Genomic DNA, 21,980 nt, shown 5'->3' with positions numbered 1-21,980 from the left:
TACTTCTGGGAGCATGAATTGGTTTAGAAACTTCGGGAAACAGTTTGGCATTATCGCCTCTTTGACCCCCAAATTCCTAGGTTTAAATCATAGAGAAACACTTGCTTATGCACCAAGAGATGTGTACAAAGATGCCGAGAGCAAGAATGCTTGTAAGAATCCTACAGTAGCCAATTTTCAAGATGACCCCAAGGAGCCTCACTCCCTGCTATTCACACCCTTGTGTAATCGCCTCCATGTGTGTGCAGGACTGTGACTTGCTTCTAATGAATAGTACAAGATGGGAATAACAGCGTGGGACTCAAAGGTGAGGTTCATAAAGGCAGTGAGATGCCTCTCTTTCCCTCTCTCCCTCCCGCTCTCTCTCTCCCTACTCTGAGTGAAGCCATGTTGTAAACAGCTCTATGGAGAGGCCCACATGGCAAGGAACTGAGGTCTCCTGCCAACAGCAGAATAAGCCATCTTGGAAACGAATCTTTCATCCCCAAACTCCTGATGATGGCAACCTAGGCCAACACCTTGATGAACCTCATGAGATACCCTGAGCCAGAACCACCCGGCAAAACCGTTCCCAGATCTTTGATCCTTAGAAACTGCATGAGATAATAAACGTTTGTTTGCTCCTAAATCTTCGAGTAATTTGTTACACAGCTATAGCTAACTAATACAAGCCCAGAAATGGAAACACCCCAAATATCCATCAAGAGTAGAATGAATAAATTGTGGCAATTTAACACAGTGGAATACTATACAGCATTACAAAAGTATTAACTACAGCCACATCCACAGACATGGATAAATTTCAAAAACATAATGTCAAATAAAAAAGCAACTCTCATGCATATATTGTAATTCCATTTATATCAAGTATAGACATTGGCAAAATTAAGCTGCACAATGTTTAAGGATATCCATACAGCAAAACTATAAAGAATACCAAGGAAATTATTATCTAAAAGTTGAGGACTGTGGCTACCTCTGGGGAGTAGGGGAAAGGAAGGGTATGCAGTCAAGGAGGGGCACACAGGGGCTTCTCAGGCTATGTCTTCTAGACTGGATCATGAGCCATTAGTGGGTCATGGAATCAGTAGATCCCACTAGAATAGAATAAAATACACTGCAATGTTTTCAATGTAGAAAAGGTAGGAATGGATTCATAAAGCTTTCCTTTCAGTTGCATGTGTACATGTGCTCTTGTGGCAGTGGCCAGGGGAGTCATGGGGAAAAAGTGCATTCACTATGGTTAGAGTCAAAAGAGCTTAAGAAATACTGTTTTAGGGATTCCCAAGAAGCAATGATGTTCTAATTCTTCACCGGAGTGATGGCACATCGTTCATTTTATTATTCTTTAAACGTTTCCTATATGCCTTACACACCCTCGTGCACATATAATAGATTTCACATTAGGAAGAATATTTCCAACAATAGAACAAAACTGAGATTAGGACTGAAAAAGAAACAAAGACAGAATGGTATTTATCACTGTGAGAGTTGCTGTTTTTTGTGGTCGGCCTAAAAGCATCTCAGGTGCCACCTGTAGTAGCTGGTGCCACACAGGGATTAAAATGACAGCACTTACCCGTACGTTTGTTCTTCACACAAAATGTTACAGTTGTCTGGAAGTGTTTCTTATGCTACAAATTGAGCAGCATACTAAGATTGCATGCCTATTTTAGTTTGGGTCTCAGAAGCAGCCCCTGAGAGGAGGATTTGGGGGTACAAGTAGTTTATCTGGGAAGTAATGCAAGGACTCAGGGCAGCAAGGAAGTGAGACAGGGAGAAGAAAATCAATGCAGGAGGTGTTTATTGGGACGTGCTGGAGTAAGCTGGGGCTCTGCCCTCTGGGGACCTCTGGGAGATGAGGTAGACATTGCCCAGAATCATCCCATCTGAGAAATGAGAACACTGCGACACTGATCTGTCAACTCCCCTCCAGCATTGATTGTGGCTGCCTCTCAGGGTGTTGACTTCACGCACCAGACTGCCCTTTGCAGGCTGTCAACCTTCCTACAGCCAGAGAACGTTCTCAGGCAGGGAGACTCAGGGGCCATCAGGAACCCTCTGTGTAGTGACTCCAGAGAGGGCTAAGAACTTATGGATTGGGAACCCACAGCATCCTCTAGAGTCCTGAACAATCCTCCTTTGTCTGCCCCCGCCCTCTCATCTTCCAGAGCTTCCTATTATGTTCATTGCAAGAATGACTGTCAAGGGGCAGCCAGGTAGCTCAGTTGGTTAGAGCATGAGCTCTGGTTCATTTCCCACATGGGCCAGTGTGTTGCGTCCTCCACAACTAGATTAAAGGACAGTGACTGATGAGTCCTGGGAAAAAAAACAACACTGTTCCCCAATACTCCCCAATAAAAATTTAAAAAAAAAGAATGACTATCAAGCGAATTCTCGAAGAAACTGAGATTTCAGTAAGAGTCCAAGTGAGGAATATGGGATCAGGACGTTCTTCCCAGAGGTGCTGGGACAGGACAGCAAGGCGCTGGCGGCGGGAGGAGGTCCAAACACATTTCTCTCATCAGCAAATTCGCTTTTGAGCAGGATCGCAGCACCTTTGGTGTAAACATCACTACACTCCAGAGTTTTCTCTCCAACCTATTCTCCTCAGCCCCTGGAGTCAGGAGGGAGATCCTGGGATGGTAAGGTCGGGAACAGGATGGAGAATAAACCCCAAAGTTCTCCTAATACAAAAGGACACAGGAAGAGCCTCCTACGTGCTGTGTGTCTTCGGGCAAGTCGTCTCCCCTCTCTGAACTTGTTTTTTCACTAAATGCCTACTGTGTCACGTTGTTTCAATTCAACACAACGCTGCATGTTAAAAGGCTTGGCATGGTGTAAGCCCTCAACATCTGGAAGTGATCGTTTTTTTATCAACATCGATGTCACCACCATCACCACCATTACCACCAACATCATATCCATCATTACCACTATCATCACCATCGTCACTATCATGCTAATCACACTATCATTGTCATTATCGCCATCATCATCATATCACCAACAATATCACCATCTTCTTCAACAGCACCATCATGATCCCCACCCCTAGCCCTTGTTGGGATGGGGCACCACTTACCGAGCACTTAGCCTTTGCCAAACTTTATGTGAAGAGTCTGATATGCAGAGTTGTATTTAATTCTCCCACCGTCACTGCCGAGATCTAAGAGGTGGGCTCTAATAATATATGTCCTTCGTATAGTATTCAGACCCAAAATGTTGGAGTCGCCTTGACTCCTCTATTTCTCTATCACTCGACTTCCAATCCATCAGGAAATCCTATTGGTTCCACCTTTAAAATATACCCAGAATCCCAGTCCGTCTCTCCACCTCCACTGCCACCTCCTCGGTCCAAGCCACCATCGTCGCTCACCTGGATTATTGCAATGGCCTCCTCACTGGATTCCTTGCTCTGCCCCTGAAACCCTATGATTTATTTTCAATACAGCAGCCAGAGTGATACCGTCAGACCCCTCCCAGGACTCTCCTCCCACCCACCCAGATGCAAACACAAATACTCTCTGCAGCCCACAGGTGCTGCCCAACCTGTCCCCATCACCTCCCTATCTTCACCTCACTGCGCTGCAGCTACATGTGTCTCCTCACTGTTCCTAGAACATGTCAGGCACAATCTAGCCCCCGGACCTCTGCACATGCTGTTCCCTTCTGCTTAGAATGCCAACCCCACAATTAACCTGCTGCCTCCCTCCCTTGTCTCTCTCACACCTTTGACGAAATGTCACTTTTCAGTGAGATCTTCCCAACTACTGTATTTAAAACTACAGCACACACACATGCATGCACACAGCACTCCCCGTCCTCCTTTTCTGATTTATTTTTTTCCCTATAGAATTTGTTGTCTGGAGCACTGTATATTTCACTTATTTTGTTATTGTCTGTTTGTTCTCTGCCCACCCTCCCCTATATACTAGAGTGTGGAGTTGTGAACATCAACTCCACACGGGCAGGGTTCTTCCTGTATTTTGTTCACTGCTGTGGCCTCAGCACCAAGTACAATGACTGGTGCATAGTAGGTGCTCAATAAAAGTTGGTGAATAAATTTCCACTTGACAGATGGAACAACTGAGGCTCAGAGAGGAGACATCCCCTGCCTGAGGCCACAGAGGTAGGAATGGGGAACCAGACGCCAATTCTCTGGGCATAGAGGCCAAGCCCCTAACCACTGTACCACTCTACCTCTTTGAACCACACCAAGCTGCTTCTTGGTGCCACGTAGGGCCCTAATGTGGGGTTCAGCACGTGACAGGAAACACATATACCACTCTCCAGCCCAGCAGCCTTTGCAGGGTCCTGGGCTGACTCTTGGCAGGGCTTACAGGTCACCAAGGGCAACAGAACAGATGGCTTCATCTGGCCTGGAGGAGGAAGTTCCTTCCAGACCTCAGGGAGATCAGCTGAGCCTTGAGACTCCTTCCCCCCAGTCATGTGACACCTCAAAGGGGGAAAGGGGGTATGACTCATCAGCCCTCTGGGTTGGAGTGGGGCCAGCAGAAGAAAGGGGCTACATCAGACAACCGGAGTAACTGAGGTTAGACCACCAGAAGGACTTCCCGGTAGCCTGAGGCGTGGGAGAAGGTGGCAAAGAACAGGAGGCCTTTTAAACAAATGTAGGCAGGGCGTGTGAGGACAGTTCCTCCCTGCTGGGGGGCAACCACTCAGCTCCTCTCCTCCTTCCACCAGAACATCAGAGTTGGGCTGGCATCTTACCCACATGCAAATCATCACCCTGGCACTTCCCCTTTGCCTGCAGTTCCCCCATCAGCACAGCCCCTGACCCAGGACAAAGAAAGAGCTGGAAAGGTTGTCTAGGTCACTGCCCTCCTTCAGGGAACAAGTGGGCAGGGACAGAGACCCCTTTTGGTGGCTGGAACGGGGAGCAGGAGAGTGGACCTGGAGCTGAGCACAACTGCTGCAATCAGCTCCCCACCCCCACCCCAGCCCCAGGGAGCCTGCCGGAAACAGGAAATGCCTGTTACAAGGGCTTGCTGGGGAGACAGAGAAAGGGGGGGCCCTCTATGTTCAGCCCTTGCAGCCCCTTAATCTTAGGGCTGCAAGACTTCATCTTGCAGACCAGAGAGGGTGGAGGCTGCAAGACATCATCTTGCAGACCAGAGAGGGTGGGTATGCTGTGCACCCTTTTCAAAGCCTGGAAGCAGCAGTGCAAAGCATACACTCCTCATCCTGGTCTTCAAAACCCTCCCTGAACCAGCGTGTCTCTCTTTTCCCCCTCCCCTCCCACCCCAGCACACACCCAACCTGTTAGTGTCAGTTGAGGGGGTCCAGACAGACGTGGTTCGACTCCCAGCCCAGCGGCTACAAGCTGATAGATCTTGGACGAGTCCCTGCACCTTCTGCTGCCTCAGTTTCCTCATCTTCACATTGGAAATGAAAATACCAAGCAAATCTCCACTCTAGCACCTGGGCCACTAGACAGGCTCATCCATTCATTCAGCAAACATGTATTGAGTGCCTACTGTGTGCCAAGCCCTGCGACCTGGTGGTGGCCAAGACAGAACCCAGTCCCCACAGACCTTATATAGTCTAGAGACAGACACTGAGTAGATATTAACACAAATAATTGATCAATTACCACAGTGGTGAGGGAGTACGCAAAAAAGCACAGAGAATTGTGGGATCTGGTTCAATGGGAGACGTGTCTGATAAAGTCAAAGAGTAAGAGATGGCAACCAAAGAAGAAAACCATTCCTGGCAACCCTCGCACACTGCTGGTAGGGATATCAGATGGTGTAAACAGTGTGGCAGTTTCTTACAAAGTTAAATATGGACTACCATGTAGTCCTAGTCCATCCTCAGGCATTTACCCAAGAAAGCAAATATCCCTCTGGAGACTGGCACACAGACGTGCACAGCAGCTTTATCTGTGACAGCCAGAAAGTGGAAACAACACAAATGTTCAGCACCAGCATGGGAAGTGGTCCAGGCAGAGGGAAGCGCATGCGAGGGGGCTCTGATCATCCACCCACCCCTTCATTGATTCAGTAAGTAGTTCTGAGCCTCTGCTCTGCTCCAGGTAATGGTCCAAGTGCTGGGGTTACAGCTGTGAGCAAAAGAGTACAGATCCCTGCCCCTGCGAGGCTGACATTCTGACAGAAGGAGGCAAATGACGCGTTAGATGAATATGAATATAGCTTGTTAGAAGGAGGAGAGTATGCAGAGAGGACAAGCGGTGGTACGTCCGCACGATAGAATACTACTCAGTAATAAGGAATGAAGGACTGGTATAGGCAACAGCACAGTGAATTGTACCAGAATCATGCCAAGTGAAAGAACTAGACTTAAAAAGCATACATACTGTATGATTCCATTTATATAAAGTCTAGAAGACACAAGCTTTTCTACAGTAACCCAAAGCAGATTAGTGGTTGCCTAGCGATGGCAGGTAGGGGGACACAGAGGGTTGGGAGGGAGAGATTTCAAAAGGGTGGGAGGAAACTTTGGGAGGTGATAGGTTCACTCTCTTGATTATGGGTCTGGTTTCATACATATGTCAAAATGTACCAAATTGTGTATTTTAACTATATCATTTATTGTATATTATAAAGCTGGTTTTTTTAAAAAGTCAATGGGGGACCAGATAACTGCTATGTATTTCCCCTAAAACTAGAAGCTTCAGGGGAGCTTTTAGGAAATGGGAGGGTGAGAAAGAAGGAATAATGTAAACCATCATTTGGTCAATAATGCAAAACGTACTCTCCTGTCACAGTTTTGTTCCGACCCTTGATAAAATATACCAAATGAGAGGCAAATATGTGCCCTTCCTGTCCAAATAAATCTTACTTTAGAGTATGAGAGGGCAAAAGTATGCCCAGCAGAGGGACGAGCATGCGAGGGGGCTCTGATCATTCAGCCACCTCTTCTTTGGTTCAGTAAATAGTTACAAGCACCTACTCCAGGTGGACCAAGTGCTGGGGATACAGCTGTGAGCAAAACAGTTCCAGATCCCCTTCCCCTGCAAGGCTGACATTCTGGCCAAAGGAGGCAAACAACGTGTTACATGAGTACTATGAGTAAAGCTTGTTAGAAGGTGGCGAATGCTAAGGAACAAAATTAAGTAGGAAGTGGGGGTGGAGAGTACCAGGAGCGGGTGCAATTCTAAATAAGGAGGCCCAAGAAGACTTGCTGAAAGAGTGTCACTGAGTCAAGGCTTGAAGGAGCGGGTGATCCAGGTAGATGTCTGGAGGAGCACTATTCCAGGCAGAGCGAACAGTCAGTGCAAAGGCCCTGCTGTGTTGCGGGAAGAGGTTGGAGGCCAGCGTGGCTGGAGCCGAGTGAGAGCGGGGGGAATGGAAGGGAGTGAATCAAGGGTGGTCTCAGGTGCCGATTTACAAAAACAGGCCATGTGATCAAAATAGGGCAAGTGGTTATCACCCTAAACAACCCAGCATTCTGCCACATCTCCCAGAGGCCCTGCAAGGGAAGCACAAATGGTGGAGGCGTTTTGAAGCATTTTCTCCAACTCCCAGCTCAATCACAGATCAGACTGAAAGCACCAGCCCCACATCTCTTGGGGTGCTCAGACGTTGTACCCATCTGGAGGTCATTCTAGGTCCCCCAGACAGACAGCCACCCCAAGGTGGAGTTCTAGAAACACTGTGCATTGAGGAGCCACGAAGGGGCTGTGAGTGTTCGGCCTGTTCTAGAGGCAACTTACAGGAAGCTGGGGACATAATCACGGTAGGCAGATCTCTGATGGGCTGTCTGGAGGAAGGCTGATTAGCTACGCACTGGTGGTTTATGACAAGGAGAGTCCAAAGAAAGGAGATCTGGCTTTGATCTATGAGTGAGCTAAACTCCAAAACCAACAGAGCCAGTAAAGCTAGGGAGGACCCTGCCATGGGAAATAAAACCATTGCATATCATCGATTCTCCGGCAAATAGCAGTAACAGCAGCTCCCTCTCATTGCAATAATACACTGAGCTCAAAAAGGCAGTAACTTGCTCAAGTTCTATGCGGGTCATTAGCCTGCTTGCTCTCAGATCCATTCCTTTGCTTTGACCTGTAGCCAAGAGAACTACATTTCCCAGGTTCCTTTGCACCTTGGCTTCCATGTAGGTTCATCCAATGGGAGGTCCAGGCAGGAGACTAGAGGGTGGGCGGAAGAGAGAAGACAGGGTACTTCTCCTTCTCTTGCTGTGCCTCTTCAGCAGCACACGCTTCTCTTTCATGGTCTCAGTTCCCTGAAGACAGCTCTTGCCCCAGGTTCTCGCTCTCATTGAATGGCTCTGGCCCTTGGCCCCTGGTCACACCACCTCTGTCAATTGTTTCTCCAGCCTAGTAGCTACTCTCTTAGTATCCCCCATCTGTCCTTTCCGCTCCCCCACCACCCATTAGCCAGTTCTCTGAGTTAAATTATCTCTGTCAGACCTAAGATTATTTCTGCTTTCCTGGCTGAACTCTGACTGGGACAACAAGAAGTTTGAATCCAAGACTATTTCCATAACTAGCTGAAAGGCGCATATGACCCCTCAAAGTGGTAATATTCATACAGTGCTTCTGGTCACAGGTTTGGGAGGCCTAGACACTTGGGTTCAAATCCCAGCATAGCTACTCATTCACTCAGGCAACTTACTTAAATTTTCCATGTTTCTGTTTCCTCATCTGCAAAATTAGGATAGTAACATGTAGCAGGTGGTGCTTTCCAAAGATGGCCACAAAAATATTACCCAGGGCGCAGCCAGATGGCTCAGCTGGCTAGAGTGCAAGCTCTCAACAACAAGGTTGCCAGTTCGATTCCTGCATTGGATGGTGGGCTGTGCCCCCTGCAACTAAGATTGAAAATGGCGACTGGACTTGGATCTGAGCTGCACCCTCCGCAACTAGATTGAAGGACAACGACTTGGAGCTGATTGGCCCTGCAGAAACACACTGTTCCCCAATATTCCCCAAATAAAAAAACAAATCACCCATCCAGCAGGCTCTTCTGTAGTGTGACTTGTCTGCTCTCATCAAGAGGTGGCATCTGATTCCCCTCCCCTTGAATCTCCCCTTGAATCTAGGCTGATCTTAATGACGTGCTTGTCACTAACAATGCCACAAAGTGACACTGCATGATCTCCAAGTAGGTCAAAAGAAACCTTGCAGCTTCTGCCTTGGTCTTTTGAGGAACACTTGCTCTCTCTCCACGTTCCTCCTCAAAACTTAGTTGCCATATTGTGAGGAAGCCCAGGCCACATGGAGAAGCAACATGTCAGTGCTCCAACAGCCCCAGTTGAATGCAGCCTCGAGTCATTCCAACCCCGGCAGCCATCACGCGAGTGAAGAATGCTCCAGATGATCCCAGCCCCCAGACCCTCAAGGTTTCTCATTATAGAGCTGACAAACCGTCATCACCACACCCTGTCTGAATTCCTGATAGAATCTGCAAGAATTATAAACTAGTTGCTGTCTTACATCACTACGTTTGCAGTGGTTTGTTTCACAGTATTGCAGTCCCCCCTTATCCATGGTTTTGCTTTGCGTGGTTTCAGTTAACCGTGGTCAGCTGTGGTCCAAAGATACTAAGTGGAAAATTCCAGAAGTAAACAATTCGTAAGTTTGCAATTATGCACCGTTCTGAGTAGTATGATAAAATTTCACGCCATCCTGCGCGACCCCGCCTAGGACTTGAATCACCCTCTTCTCTAGCACGTCCACATTGTACACACAGTGTGGTAAGATGTTTTCAGAAAAAGAGAGACCACATTCACTTAACTTTTATTAGAGTGTAGTATTAGAATTCTATTTATTGTTAATCTCTCACTGTGCCTAATTGATAAATTAAACTTTATCACAGTGTGTATGTATAGAAAAAACATAGTATATATAGGGTTCAGTCCTATCTGTGATTTCAGGCATCCACTGGGCGTCTTGGAACGTATCCCCCTTGGATAGGTGGGGGGTGACTCTAATAGATAACTGGGACATAATGGTACCTACTCCATGGGTTGGTTGTGAAAATCAAATGAGTTAATAAGTATTAAATACTAAGAACAATAATTGCACATAGTTAAGTGCTCAATACATGGAGCCTGTTTCTGTCATTGTTATTCATTTATACCTTCCCAATTGATTGCCATCCACCTCATTAAAACTGTTCTGTTCAAAGTAACAAGACCTCAGTTTCTTGGTACACTTGACACACTTTCCTCTTTTGGCCTCTTGACATTACACCCATCTGGTTTTCCTCCTACGTCACTGAATTCTCCTCTTCTGACTTCTTGCTGCTTCTTCCTCCTCTTCCTAACCTTCCCCCTCACTCCCCAGTGCTGCTGCACCCTAGGGCTCAACCCTTAGACTCCTGTTCTCTCTCTCTCTCCTCCCTCCCAAAATGAGCTCATCGGCTCCAGAAGATTTATTTCCGAATCACTAATAGATACTGCCTGCATTGTAACTTTAGATACCGTGTTTCCCTGAAAATAAGACCTAACTGGAAAATAAGCCCTAGCATGATTTTTCAGGATGACATCCCCTGAACATAAGCTCTAATGTGTCTTTTGGAGCAAAAATTAATATAAGACCCGGTCTTATTTTCGGGGAAACACGGTAGGTACCTCTGCGTTATAACTTTACAACAATTAACACGTTAAATTTTAGTATATGTGCTGCCGAAGCAAGCACAATACGTTAAATTTTTATAACAGCCCTTTAAGGGAGGGATTATTCTTATCCTTATTTGAAGATGGAGAAACTGAGTTACAGAGAGGTTCAGTAACTCATCCAAGATCCCACAGTCAGGATTGGAACCCAGACCCTTATGCAACTGGATTCCATATCCCTCAAATAGGATTCCTCAGCCTCGGCACAATGGATATTTGCAGGGCTGTCCTGGGCATTATAGGATATTTAGCAGCATCCCTGGTCTCTACCGACTTGATGCCAGTAGCACACCTCTCTGTCCCGTAGTGACAACCAAAAATGTCTCCACACATTGCCAAATGTCCCGTGGGTGGATAGAGTCCCTCTCCCCATCCCGGAAACTACTAGGTTAACCACTATTCCAAAGTGCTTTCCTTCTCCAGTGTAACATGGCCCAATCAGAACTCCCCAAAACCTGTTCCTCCCATTTTAGCCTTCCCATCTTAGCCAATGATACCCCCACTGATGCAGGTCCCTAAGCTACAAACTTAGACATCATCTTGCCTCCTTTCATTCACCCCTGCCCCTCGCCCTCATCCAATCTGTCAGCAAGTCTGGTCAGCTCAACCACCAAAATGTGACCCAGATCCATTGTTCCCAATTCCTAGTCCAGGCCACCATCACTTCTCATCAGAACACCTTCATCAATCTCCTCCTCCCAGGACCCCTTGCTGCCACCTCCATCGCCCCTAGTCTGGTCCCCACAGAGCAGCTAGAGGGACCTCTTTAAACCATCAATCTGCTTAAGCCCGCCAAGGACTTCCCATCACATTTGAATTCCACACACATTCCACAGACACTCTACTGAAGTACCTTCCTCCCAAAACTCAGTCCCCACCACTCTCCCTTCACTCACTCACCTTCTGCCAGCAGATTCTTCATTCAGTTCCTACCCACCACAGGGCCTTTGCACTGCCTTTGCCTTCCCTGCCCCCATTCTTCCCAGAGCTCGCTCTTCCTCCTTCAGCTCTCAGCTTCCCTTTAGCCACCCTCCAGAAAGCAGGTGCTTTTTTATTGCTTCATCTTGACCCCTGGTTTATTTTATCTGTAGCATTTATTACAATGGTTCATTGATTTGCCTGTTTACTGTCTGTTGTCGGTTGAATGGTGGCCCCCAAAAAAGATATGTCCACGTCACATCCTTGCGACCTGTGAACGTGATGTTATTTGAAATAAAAGAACTTTGCAAGATGTAATTAACTAAGTTAGGGATCTCGAGATGAGATCATTCTGGATTATTTGGGCAGGCCCTATCTAGATCAGTGACAAGTGCTTTTATAAGAGACAGACAGACACAGAGAAGACAGCTATATGAAGGCAGAGGCTGCAGTGACACAGCCACAAGCCAGGGAACATCTGGAGTTGCCAGGAGTGGGAAGAGAGACACAGAACCAGTTCTCCCCAAGGCCTCCGGATGAGCACCACCCTGCCAACACCTTGATTTCAGCCCTTCAGAACCTCGAAACAATGCTATTTCTGTTGTTTTAAGCCACCCAGTTTATGGTTTTTTGTTACAGGAGCCACAGAAAACAAATACACTCCCCTTGTCCCCCACAAGGCTATGAACTCAGAAGAGCGGAGAGTTAATCTGCTGTGCTCTTTCCCATAACCCAGCAATCACAGTGCCTGTTGTTGATAATAATATCAATGAATATTCTAACTCAAAGAAGCTCTCAACCTCTTCTTCACCGTCCCCAGACAGTAAGAGTTTATTTTTCATTGGATCCCCCTGAGATAGAAGCTCACTCTAAAACAGGGATTCTCTCACCCAGGGGTGATTCTGTCCCCCAGGGGACATTTGGCCATGTCTGGGAACATTTTGTTGTGACATCTCTGGGGGAAAAGAGTGCCGTGGAATTGAGTGGGTGGAGGCCACGGATCTGCTCAACATCCCACAATGCACAGGGCAGCCCCCATGTCAGAGAGAGTGATCCAGCCCCAAATTTCAGCAGTGTTGACATTGACAAACTCTGGGCTAAATTGAGTACTTAACGCCAATATAAACCTGAATTGCCTCCTGACATCTATTTCTCTTTCTTCTGCTAACAGTCCCTCAGTTTCCCCTGTGCAACTGCCCCTCCCCCTCTCTTAATCTAGCTCCTTTGGGAAGAGTTGACTCCACCCCCAACTCCAGCAATGGGCAGGTGACCTTGGCCTGACCAATCAGAGCATCATATTATCCCGGACACAGAAACTGGTTCAGGAATGGACCCTGCCAAAAGATGCGACCCTGCCAAAAAAATCATGTTCAATGAAAGATAGGTTTTTTTAAAAATTTTATTGGGAAATATTGGGGAGTAGTGTGTTTTTCCAGGACCCGTCAGCTCCAGGTCAACTCATTGTCTTCAATATAGTTGTGGAGGGTGCAATTCACTGGCCCATGTGGGAATCAAACCAGCAACCTTGGTGTTATACGCACTGTGCTCTAATGAACTGAGCTAACTGACCACCCCAAAAGATAGATTTTGGTTTGAGAGGCCTTTAAATCGACCCTCCTATTTTCCAGTGGAGCTAGAATTGTGGGAGTACAACTTTGGAGCAGCTGGGTACCATGTCTGCCTCCATGAGGGGAAAGAATGACTGAGAATGGAGATAAACACCCAAAAGAGCAAAGTTAAGCGATAAAGGGTGAGGCAGGAGAGGGGATCAGTTTCCCTGAGATAGTGTCTGAGCCCCTGGATCCAGCTGGACCTAAAGGCATTTTCTCCCAATCTTTTTAGTTATGTGAGCTAATAAATATTTTTTGTGACAGCCAGTTTCAGTAGGGTTTTTTGTCATGAGCTCTAAGAGACTTGGTTAAAACTTCTACAGACTAAACTCAAAATTTCCTTAAACCTTAAACTTCTCCAACTGACATCCTTATTTCTTCCACTATTCCCAAGGGATCCGATTCCCAAGTTCTTCCTAAAGTCCAGGTCACAGAACACCATCCCTGACATTGAAGGGAACAGTCCATCTCTGCAATGTGGTGAGATCTTTAGAAGGCTAGCTACATTCATCCAACACACCCTCAGGTCCTGCCCATTTCCTGGCCCCATTAGTATTAGCAAGGGAGACAAACAGAACTCCTTTTGTCCCCTCAAATATGCCCCAAACTCTCACATGCAATTGACATGTTGCCTCCTCCAGGAAGCCTAACCTGATTACTTCTGGGATTCCCTCCCCTCTGCCCCCACAGCACATAGGGGTTCATCACTGAATGTGTTGTAACTATCTATTTCCTCATCTATTTCCATGAGCTGCCTGGGGGGGGGGGGTCTGTGTCTCATTGATTATGGAATTCTCCATCACCCAGCGCATGGCCTAATACAAAGAAATGTCTGTGAGGTGGATGGTATTATCATTATTATTATTGTTATTATTATCATCATTTTCCCATTTTACAGATGAGAAAAACTAGACACCTACCCAAAAACTAGGAACTCACAGAAGCAGGATTGAGCCCAAGCAATCCAAACTCAACTATCACTAACCAACTACCACTAACCAACAATCAGTAAGCCCTCACCAAATGCCTACTAAATGAGGGCTCCATCAGCAAACTCTGTAAAGAGCCAGATAGTCATTTCTTTGGCTTTACAGGTCATAGGGTCTTTGTTGTGGCTATCCAGGTAATAAAATCAGCCATGGACAATATGTCAGCAGATGGGCATGACTGTGTATCAATTAAATTTTGTTTAGAAAAAGAGGCAGCCAGCACATGAGTTCATGTGCTGACTCCTGTATTAAATGAATGATGAATGAATGAAGTGAATATTTGATAAATATTTACTCAGCACCTACTATGTGCTGGCCACTGGGGATACAGTTTGTGAACCATACAGGCAAAAAGCCTTGCCCTGGGGGCGGCCGGATGGCTCAGTTGGTTAGAGCGTGAGCTCTGAACAACAGGGTTGTCAGTTCGATTCCCACATGGGCCAGTGAGCTGCACCCTCCACAACTAGATTGAAGGACAACAACTTGGAGCTGATGGGCCCTGGAAAAACACACTGTTCCCCAATATTCCCCAATAAAAAATTTTTTTCAAAGTTAAAAAAAAAAAAGCCTTGCCCTGACATTCCAGTGAGGGAAGCAGATAATAAGCAAATAAGTAAGTAAAAACTATGGTAGGTCAGAGGGTACTGAGTGCCTTGGAGAAAAATTAAACAAGAAGAGAATGAAAAGTGTATTGCGCAGGGCGGGGGTAGGGAGTCTGATTTTACATATGGAAACCAGCGAAGATCTCTCTGATAAGAAACCTGAAGGAGGTAAGAGAACAACCATGGTGTATATCTGGGGGAAGAAGGATCCATAGAGCAAGAACAGCATGTGCAAAGGCCCTGGGACTAGATTGTACCTGGTGAGTTCTAGGAACAGCGAGGAGGCCTGTGTGGCAGGAGTAGAGTGAGTGAGGAGGAAAGGAGAAGGGGGGTACTGGAGGCAGACAGAGGCCAAATCTTCTGGGCCACAGTGAGGACTTTGTATTTTGCTCCAAGGGCAACAGGGAGCCATGGGAGGGCTGGGAGCAGAGGAGGGACATGGTTTTCTAGTATCCTCTGTGAAAGCCCTGGACTGGGCCCAGGAGGAGGTCAGTGAACAGAACAGAATAGAATGGAAAAGAAGGCACAGTGTCAAATGTTGAACTTCCCAGCTTCCATCCCTATCAGTCCTAGTAAATGTGTTGAGATGAAATCTTCCACCCAATACAGCCCAGCGCACTTTGCTGAGATTTGCTTGCACCCAGGCCCTCCATCCCTAACTGAATCCCTTCCCCACAGCTTTTGTTCAGGTCCTCCTCACTCCTCATCCCACCGAGGATTGTTCCAAGCCAGCGCCCACCCCCACCCCCAGACCTGCATCTCTGAAGCTAGCCAGGCATCACCTGGGGGTCCTGTGGCATTAACTTTTCTATATCTACCCAACCCATTTCCTCATCCTCCCTGGCTCCCAGCTAAACTACATTCCCAGCCTCTCTTGCAGTTGGATGGGACCATGTGACCAAGTTCTAGCCAATGGAACAAAAAGAAAGGTGATGGCACCACTTCCAGGACTGGCGCATGAAAGCCTCCATGGTTTCCCTTCTCACACTCCTTCCTGGCCCTCTGGATAGAGAGGACTCCAAGGGCTTTAGGGAGGATGGGCCACGAAATGGAAGGAGCCTGGGTCTGGAAAGAACCTTGTAAAGAAGGGCTACCCCCTCCAACCCCCAGTGGATCCAAACTGGATTGTGATATGAACCAGATTTAAATTCTTACTGTCATGGAAGAGATGCAATTTGTCACGGGAGCTAACATCACAATTTGTCACAGAGCTAACACCCTGACTTATACCACATCCCACAGCCAACTTGAACCCACTGAAATCAAATTAACAAAAAGAGTGACTGCCATTAATTTAGCACTTGGTATACATCAATCATACGTCAATCACCATGATATAAATTTAACTTACCTTATCACATTTAATCCTCACACAACCCTGAGAAAAAGGGGCTATCCACATCCCCATTTTATAAAGAAGACAAACAGGGCTCAGATAGGTTAAGCAATTTTTTTTTCTCCAAGATCACAAAGCTAGTGAGTGCCTGACTTGAAATTCAAACCAACTTAATATATAAAGAGCTCCAGAAAATCAATAACAAAACAAAAAAAGCCAACAGTCCTAGAAGGAAAAAAAATAATGGACAAATGATATGAGCATTATTACTTCACTGAGAAAAAATAAAAATAGTTCTTAAATAGGAAAGTAGGATCAACCTCACTCAAAAAAAAAAAAAAAGAAGAAGAGAAATGTAAATCAAGCCATAATGAGCTCCATCAAGCTGGCAAAACTCCAAAATTTTGGTCAAGTTGGCAAAACTCCAAAATCTTGACACCAGAACAGTCTGCTGGCAAGGCAATGGAGAACAAGCATTCCCATGCACTACTAGTGGGAGGGTAATTGGAACAATCCCATACAGAGAACAATTTCCCCATAGCGAAAACATGGACTCATTTGCATTGAGCCAGCAAACCCTTCTGAGAATTTATCCCACGGACATCCTTGCTCATATGTGTGACAGCAACAGTTGCATTTATATGTAGCCAGGTATTTTTCTAGGTTCTCTACAGTAACTCATTTATCCCTCACAAATAAATGCTTTAAGATGGGGATGTATTTCTCCCTTTTACAGATGATGAAACTGAAGCACAGAGAGGTTAAGTAACATGCCCAAAGTCACACAGTGCAGGATCCAAAAAATGATTCATGGACAAGGTTATTGATTGCAGTAAGCTTGCCAGAAAAAAAGTATGGCACAATCCAGGTGTCCATTGATGTGGGGAATAATAAAATAAATGATCCCCCAGTTCAGCACTGAAACAAAGGCAGTTTAAAGTAATTGTTTAGATCAAATGTTAAGAGTAAGGATCCTGGGACCAAGCTGCCTGGGTTAAAATTCCCAACTCTGCCACTTTCAAGTTGGGTGCCCTGGAGCCTCAGTTAACCCTGATGAAAAATGGGGATAACAATATTATCTACCTCATAGGTTGTTGTGGGGATTAAACTAGTTAATGTATAGAAAGTATTTAACCAGGAATCAGTGAGCTTTTTCTACAAATGTCTGGAGAATAAATACTCCTTAGTCCAGAATCTCTGTCACAACTACTCAGCTCTATAGTTGTAGCTGGAAATCAGCCATAAACAGCACATAAATGAATGGGTGTGGCTGTGTACCAATAAAACTCTATTTGTAAAATCCAGATTCAGCGTTCTGACTGTAGTCTGCTGTCCCCTGGTTTAGACTAATGCCTGACACATAATTAGCACAATATAAATGGTTTGTTAAATAAATGAACTATCTGGGATACCACATAGCCATTTTCGAAAAGGAATGAGGACAATCTCTATGTATTGATCTGAGAAAATTCCCAAGACGATTATTGAAATGAGGAAAGCAGCGTATAAAGCAGTGGTGGATGTGTCATCTTTTGTGTTAAGGGAGAAGTGTAGTAAATAAGAATGTAAATTCCTATTTGCTTATATTTGCATAAAGAAATTCTATATAGATATACAATCAACTTAAAAAAAAAGAAGTAGTTACGGGAGAAAGTAGGAACTGCGTATCTGAGGAACAGGACTAGAAGTTAAAAATTTTCTCTGTACTCCTTTTTATGCATTTTAATACTTAAATGACATGAAAGTATTATTCAACCAAAAGGTTAAATAATTTAAAGATTCTATTGGGCTCTCTGGCACACGGTTTCTTGACCTCAGCACTGTTGACATTTGAGGCAGGATAATTCTCCGTTGTGAGCGGCATCCTGACCTCTATCCACTAGATGCCAGTAGCATCTCCCGGATTTGACAACCAGAAATGTCTCCAGACACTGACGAACGTCCAGACATTGCCAAATTGCCCCAGTTGACAACTACAACCCCAACCCAACTCCTACCTGCTGTGTTATGCTGCCCACCTTCCCGCTACCCCACATCCTTCCTACAAAGACTTTTTAGTGAGGGTTTACCTGGTATCAGACAGTGTGCTGAGCAGTACTGAAATATCATAAGCGTCCACCCAAAAATGGTGCCATTTTTGTCTATATTTCACAGATGGGGAAAGTTAGACTCAGGGAGGTGACGCCAGGAAGTGACGGCATCAGCATTTGAACCCAGGTCTGGCTCCTCCAAGTCACCGCCCCTGGCCCACTCTCCTGTTCTAACTCTCTCATCCTCCCGTCCTCTCATTTCCCTGCCTCTGCCAGTAGCACTAGCATTCATCTCGGCCCCAGCGCCTGCCCCCTGCCCCTAGCCTAATCAGCTCCCACGTCCTGGTGGATCTTTCCCACAATGACTGTCACATTCGTCCTTGCCTCTCCACTCCCTTGGCCTTAAAGTGTCAGTTCTGCAACCCAGAATTTGGAGCCCCAGAGAGCAGTGGAAGAGAGCTGGAGTGTCTGGTTGTCACTGTAGCTGTCTGTGATAGTATCATCCTCTCTCTCTGGGCCTCCAATCTGAGGGACCATCCAGCTTGAAGACTCCCTCCAATCTGACTTCACCCATGAACCATTTCCACCAGCCAGGCCACTCACTGACCTGAAGTACAGAATAGCCTATGTGGTCATTGACCCATTCCCACCCCAGGGCCTTTGCACTGGCAGTACCCCCTGCCAGGAGCACTGTTTCCCAAGATCCATGTGGCTCATCCCCTCACTTTCCCCAGGTCTCTGCTCAAATGTCACCTTATCAGTGAGGCCTCCTGGATCCCCTATTCAAAAGTGTGACCCCCATATTCCTGAGCCCTTTTTCCTGCTTTGTTTTCTCCAGAGCCTGTACCACCTCCTGACAATGTATACGTTTCCTCATTTGCTCACTGTCAGTCTCTCCCCCTAGAATGCAGGCTCCATGACAGCAGGAGTTCGTGTGTCTTGTTCCCACTGTCTTGGCACCAAGAAGAGGCCTGGCATACATCGTAATTGTGGATGGGTGGATGGATGGATGGATGGGTGGATGGATGGATAGATGGATGTTTAAACATGTTCTTCCCTGGAAACAACTGACCAAAAGCAGAGGAACTATGAAAAGGAAATGAGAGAAACTGGAACGCATTCTATTTCTATCCTGATTCCAGCCTCCACACCTTTATTTATGCCGCGGACCCCCTCCTCACTTCCCCGTGCTGATCAGGAGAACCCTCCCTTTTCTCTCTCTGCCCTTCCACATCCCATTCCATTCATGCTCCAAGCTTACATCTGTTGACAGACAGGGACTTGCAAACCTAGAGAGGATGTTCTTGTGGCACCTCCCTCTGGCTCAATGTGACTACCTTTTAGCTTCCTGCACATATCCCCACGGTGAACAGGACATGGGGCTGAGCTTTGAAGGGAGACAAATTGGGCAGGGGCAGGAAGGCACAGAGCTCCCAGGTAGGGAGGATCAGGAAACACTCTTGCTCAGCCTGGGGCCTGACACAGCCAGGTGTAGGAATCCGGAACAATGAGAAAGCTCCTACTCACTTTTCAAAACCCAGCACAAATGTCCCCTCTTGCAGAAAGCCTGACTCCCTCACGCAATGTCTTGCCTTTGCTCCAGGACTCCCAGCTCAGAGGTCTGTCCCTCTACCCCAGTCCTGACAACAGGGGCTGGGTGTCCTGGTTTTGTCTCCCCCAATCTGGGAGCACCTTGAGGACCAGGTCTGGGGCTGGGCCCCTGGCATTGCCCAGAACAAAGAAGCAGGATGGTCTTTGGAGCCCAGCAGCTGCTGTCCTAGAGATTAATGCCATACCCCCTTGCCTTTTTATCAGAAAACCAGCTTTAGGCAAGATGTATGGAGGAGTGGAAGTTCATCCTTAATTCTATCCACTTTCCCATTAGCTGCTACTGAAGCCTCTCTGGGGACTTTGCCTCTCTGCAGATCTGGGGCCTGACAGGTCCTACAGCTACTTCCTAATGTGCTGGAAGCCAGAAGGAGACAAGCAAATTTAGGCAAATTCAGGATGACCTGTGGCCAGAGGGCTGGCCAGGGGGACGGAGTCTCTGGGGCTCCCTCATTCTATCAAGAAGCTCTGCCTGGGCTAGAAAGGGTGGGCTACCCACCTCTCCTCTCACGGCCCTGTCCCCAATACATGTCCCCAGGGACCATGGGGACCCCACTCCCTGAGCAGTCATTTTCCCACCCCCATCTGCACATGGCACTTCAGACCAGAGAACAGGCAATGGATGCCCCAGCTGCCCTGCCCGCCATCCCCACAAAGTCCCCCGCCACTAGCCCACAGCTCCTCTGGACAAAGCTTTCATCCAGGCATAGGGCCTGAGGGCCTAACCTCATGTCCCCTCAGACCCCCAGGCAGACCAGGCACCCCCATGTCTCCCCCAGAAGCACACACCACTTCCACCAAGCACCCAGGTGGCCATAGGGAACCAGAAGAGGAGCTACAGAGAGAGCATCCAGCCCTGTTACCACCCCCACCCCAACCACATTCAAATAGGGACTTGAATGTATTTCCTGAGCTGGGGGCGTCACAGTCAAATCCACCTCCTTTTGGACCCTTTGCCCTTACAGAAATCCTTACCGAGAAAGAGCAGCTATTTCTAGGCTCCCAAACCCCAGGTCTGGCCTCAATGTGCCCCCAAGGATGGAAAGAGCTAGGAAGAGGAGAACCCTGGGGCGCAGCCCCCCCCTCCCCAGCCCCAAGCTGCCCCAGGCCCAGGCAGGAAGCCAAGGGGAAGGAAGGGGCCCAGGGCCCGGAGGAGGAGACACATGTGGGGAAGAAGGTGGAGAAAGCCCCTCCCCCATAGCCAGAATCTGGGGGTAGGGGGTCAAAGAAAACGTCAGACGCCCTGTTGGCCGCCCAGAGGGTTTCTAGGCACCCCGTCAAGACTTCCAGATGGTGGCATCTGGGGGCTTGAACCCCAATGGAGTCAGCCTGGGCTTGGGAGAGGTTAACCCCCAGCTTGTCAGTTCTCAGCCTACATTTGGATTCACTTGAGGCCTGTGAACGCATTTCTCTTAACCTGAGGTGGGTCACCTCAGAATCTCAATGCGACCACCCACATCCCCCTGCCCCCATGCCGGCCTCAGAGTTGGGCGCACTACCCCCTATATTGCCGGCCCAGAGGTAGCGTGCACTAACCCAGACTGGAATGCTCCCCACTTCCAACCCTCTGCCCGCCAGCCCACAGGGGTCTCACCTGGGACATCTGGGGGCGCAGGTTGACCTCGCGTAAGTTGATGGCGTGGGGCAGCAGGTTGTTAAGCAGCTGACAGAGAAGGACCCCATCCCGAAGGGCCTGTGCCAGCTCGCACACCTGGGCCCCGTCCCAGGTCACGCGGTGGCTGGGAGGCAGCACCCGGCACTGAATCAGCCAGTGGGTACACTGGCGCCACAGCTCCATGGCTGCTGCCTTCCCCGGCCGGCCCGCGCACCCTCGGGGCCTCCACCACCAGCCCGCCCGCCTGCTTGTGCTACTAGCTACCACTTCCTCTTCTTTGCTTGTAACTGTCGCCCGGAGAGGGGGTGGAGGAGGAGGAGCCGTGGGGGGGGGGGAGCAGGGGGCGGGGGGAGCACCTGCAGCCCAGCTCCGCCCCTTCCACGCGGGACTTCTTTTTCCTCCACCAACATAACACCTGGGCACCTGGGAAGGGGAGGGGCTGCCGGCGGAGTCGGGCAAACTAGCCTGAAGCCGGCTGCCTTCCTCCACATCCAACCCTTGAGCTGTAACACCTGAAAGCACTAAAAATCCGTCCTCCATACACCCCTCCCTTCTCTGCCTCCACCCTGGTCCAGCGCCATCATCACTAGCCTGGACCAACGCGGTCTCCTCCGCCCTGGTCCCCTCGCTCCCGCCCTCTCCCTCCGTA

The 21,980-nt window shown here is 47.8% G+C and overlaps 1 protein-coding gene across 2 annotated transcripts in view; it reads right to left on the bottom strand.

The window, feature by feature from the left end:
• The window catches only part of VAV1 (vav guanine nucleotide exchange factor 1), a 54,019-nt gene extending 32,391 nt beyond the window's left edge, over positions 1-21,628 (bottom strand). For both annotated transcript variants that reach the window (XM_019710808.2, XM_019710810.2), the window contains exon 1: positions 21,311-21,628. In XM_019710808.2, coding sequence (XP_019566367.2) covers positions 21,311-21,514 — 204 coding nt within the window. In that variant the 5' untranslated portion in view covers positions 21,515-21,628. The remainder of the gene's footprint in view (positions 1-21,310) is intronic.
• Positions 21,629-21,980: the final 352 nt, after the last annotated feature.

The sequence above is a fragment of the Rhinolophus sinicus genome, linkage group LG07 (genome assembly GCF_036562045.2).
Source record: "Rhinolophus sinicus isolate RSC01 linkage group LG07, ASM3656204v1, whole genome shotgun sequence".
NCBI lineage: Eukaryota > Metazoa > Chordata > Mammalia > Chiroptera > Rhinolophidae > Rhinolophus > Rhinolophus sinicus.
Note: the sequence above shows the minus strand (reverse complement) of the source record. Positions and strands in the feature narration are given on the sequence as shown.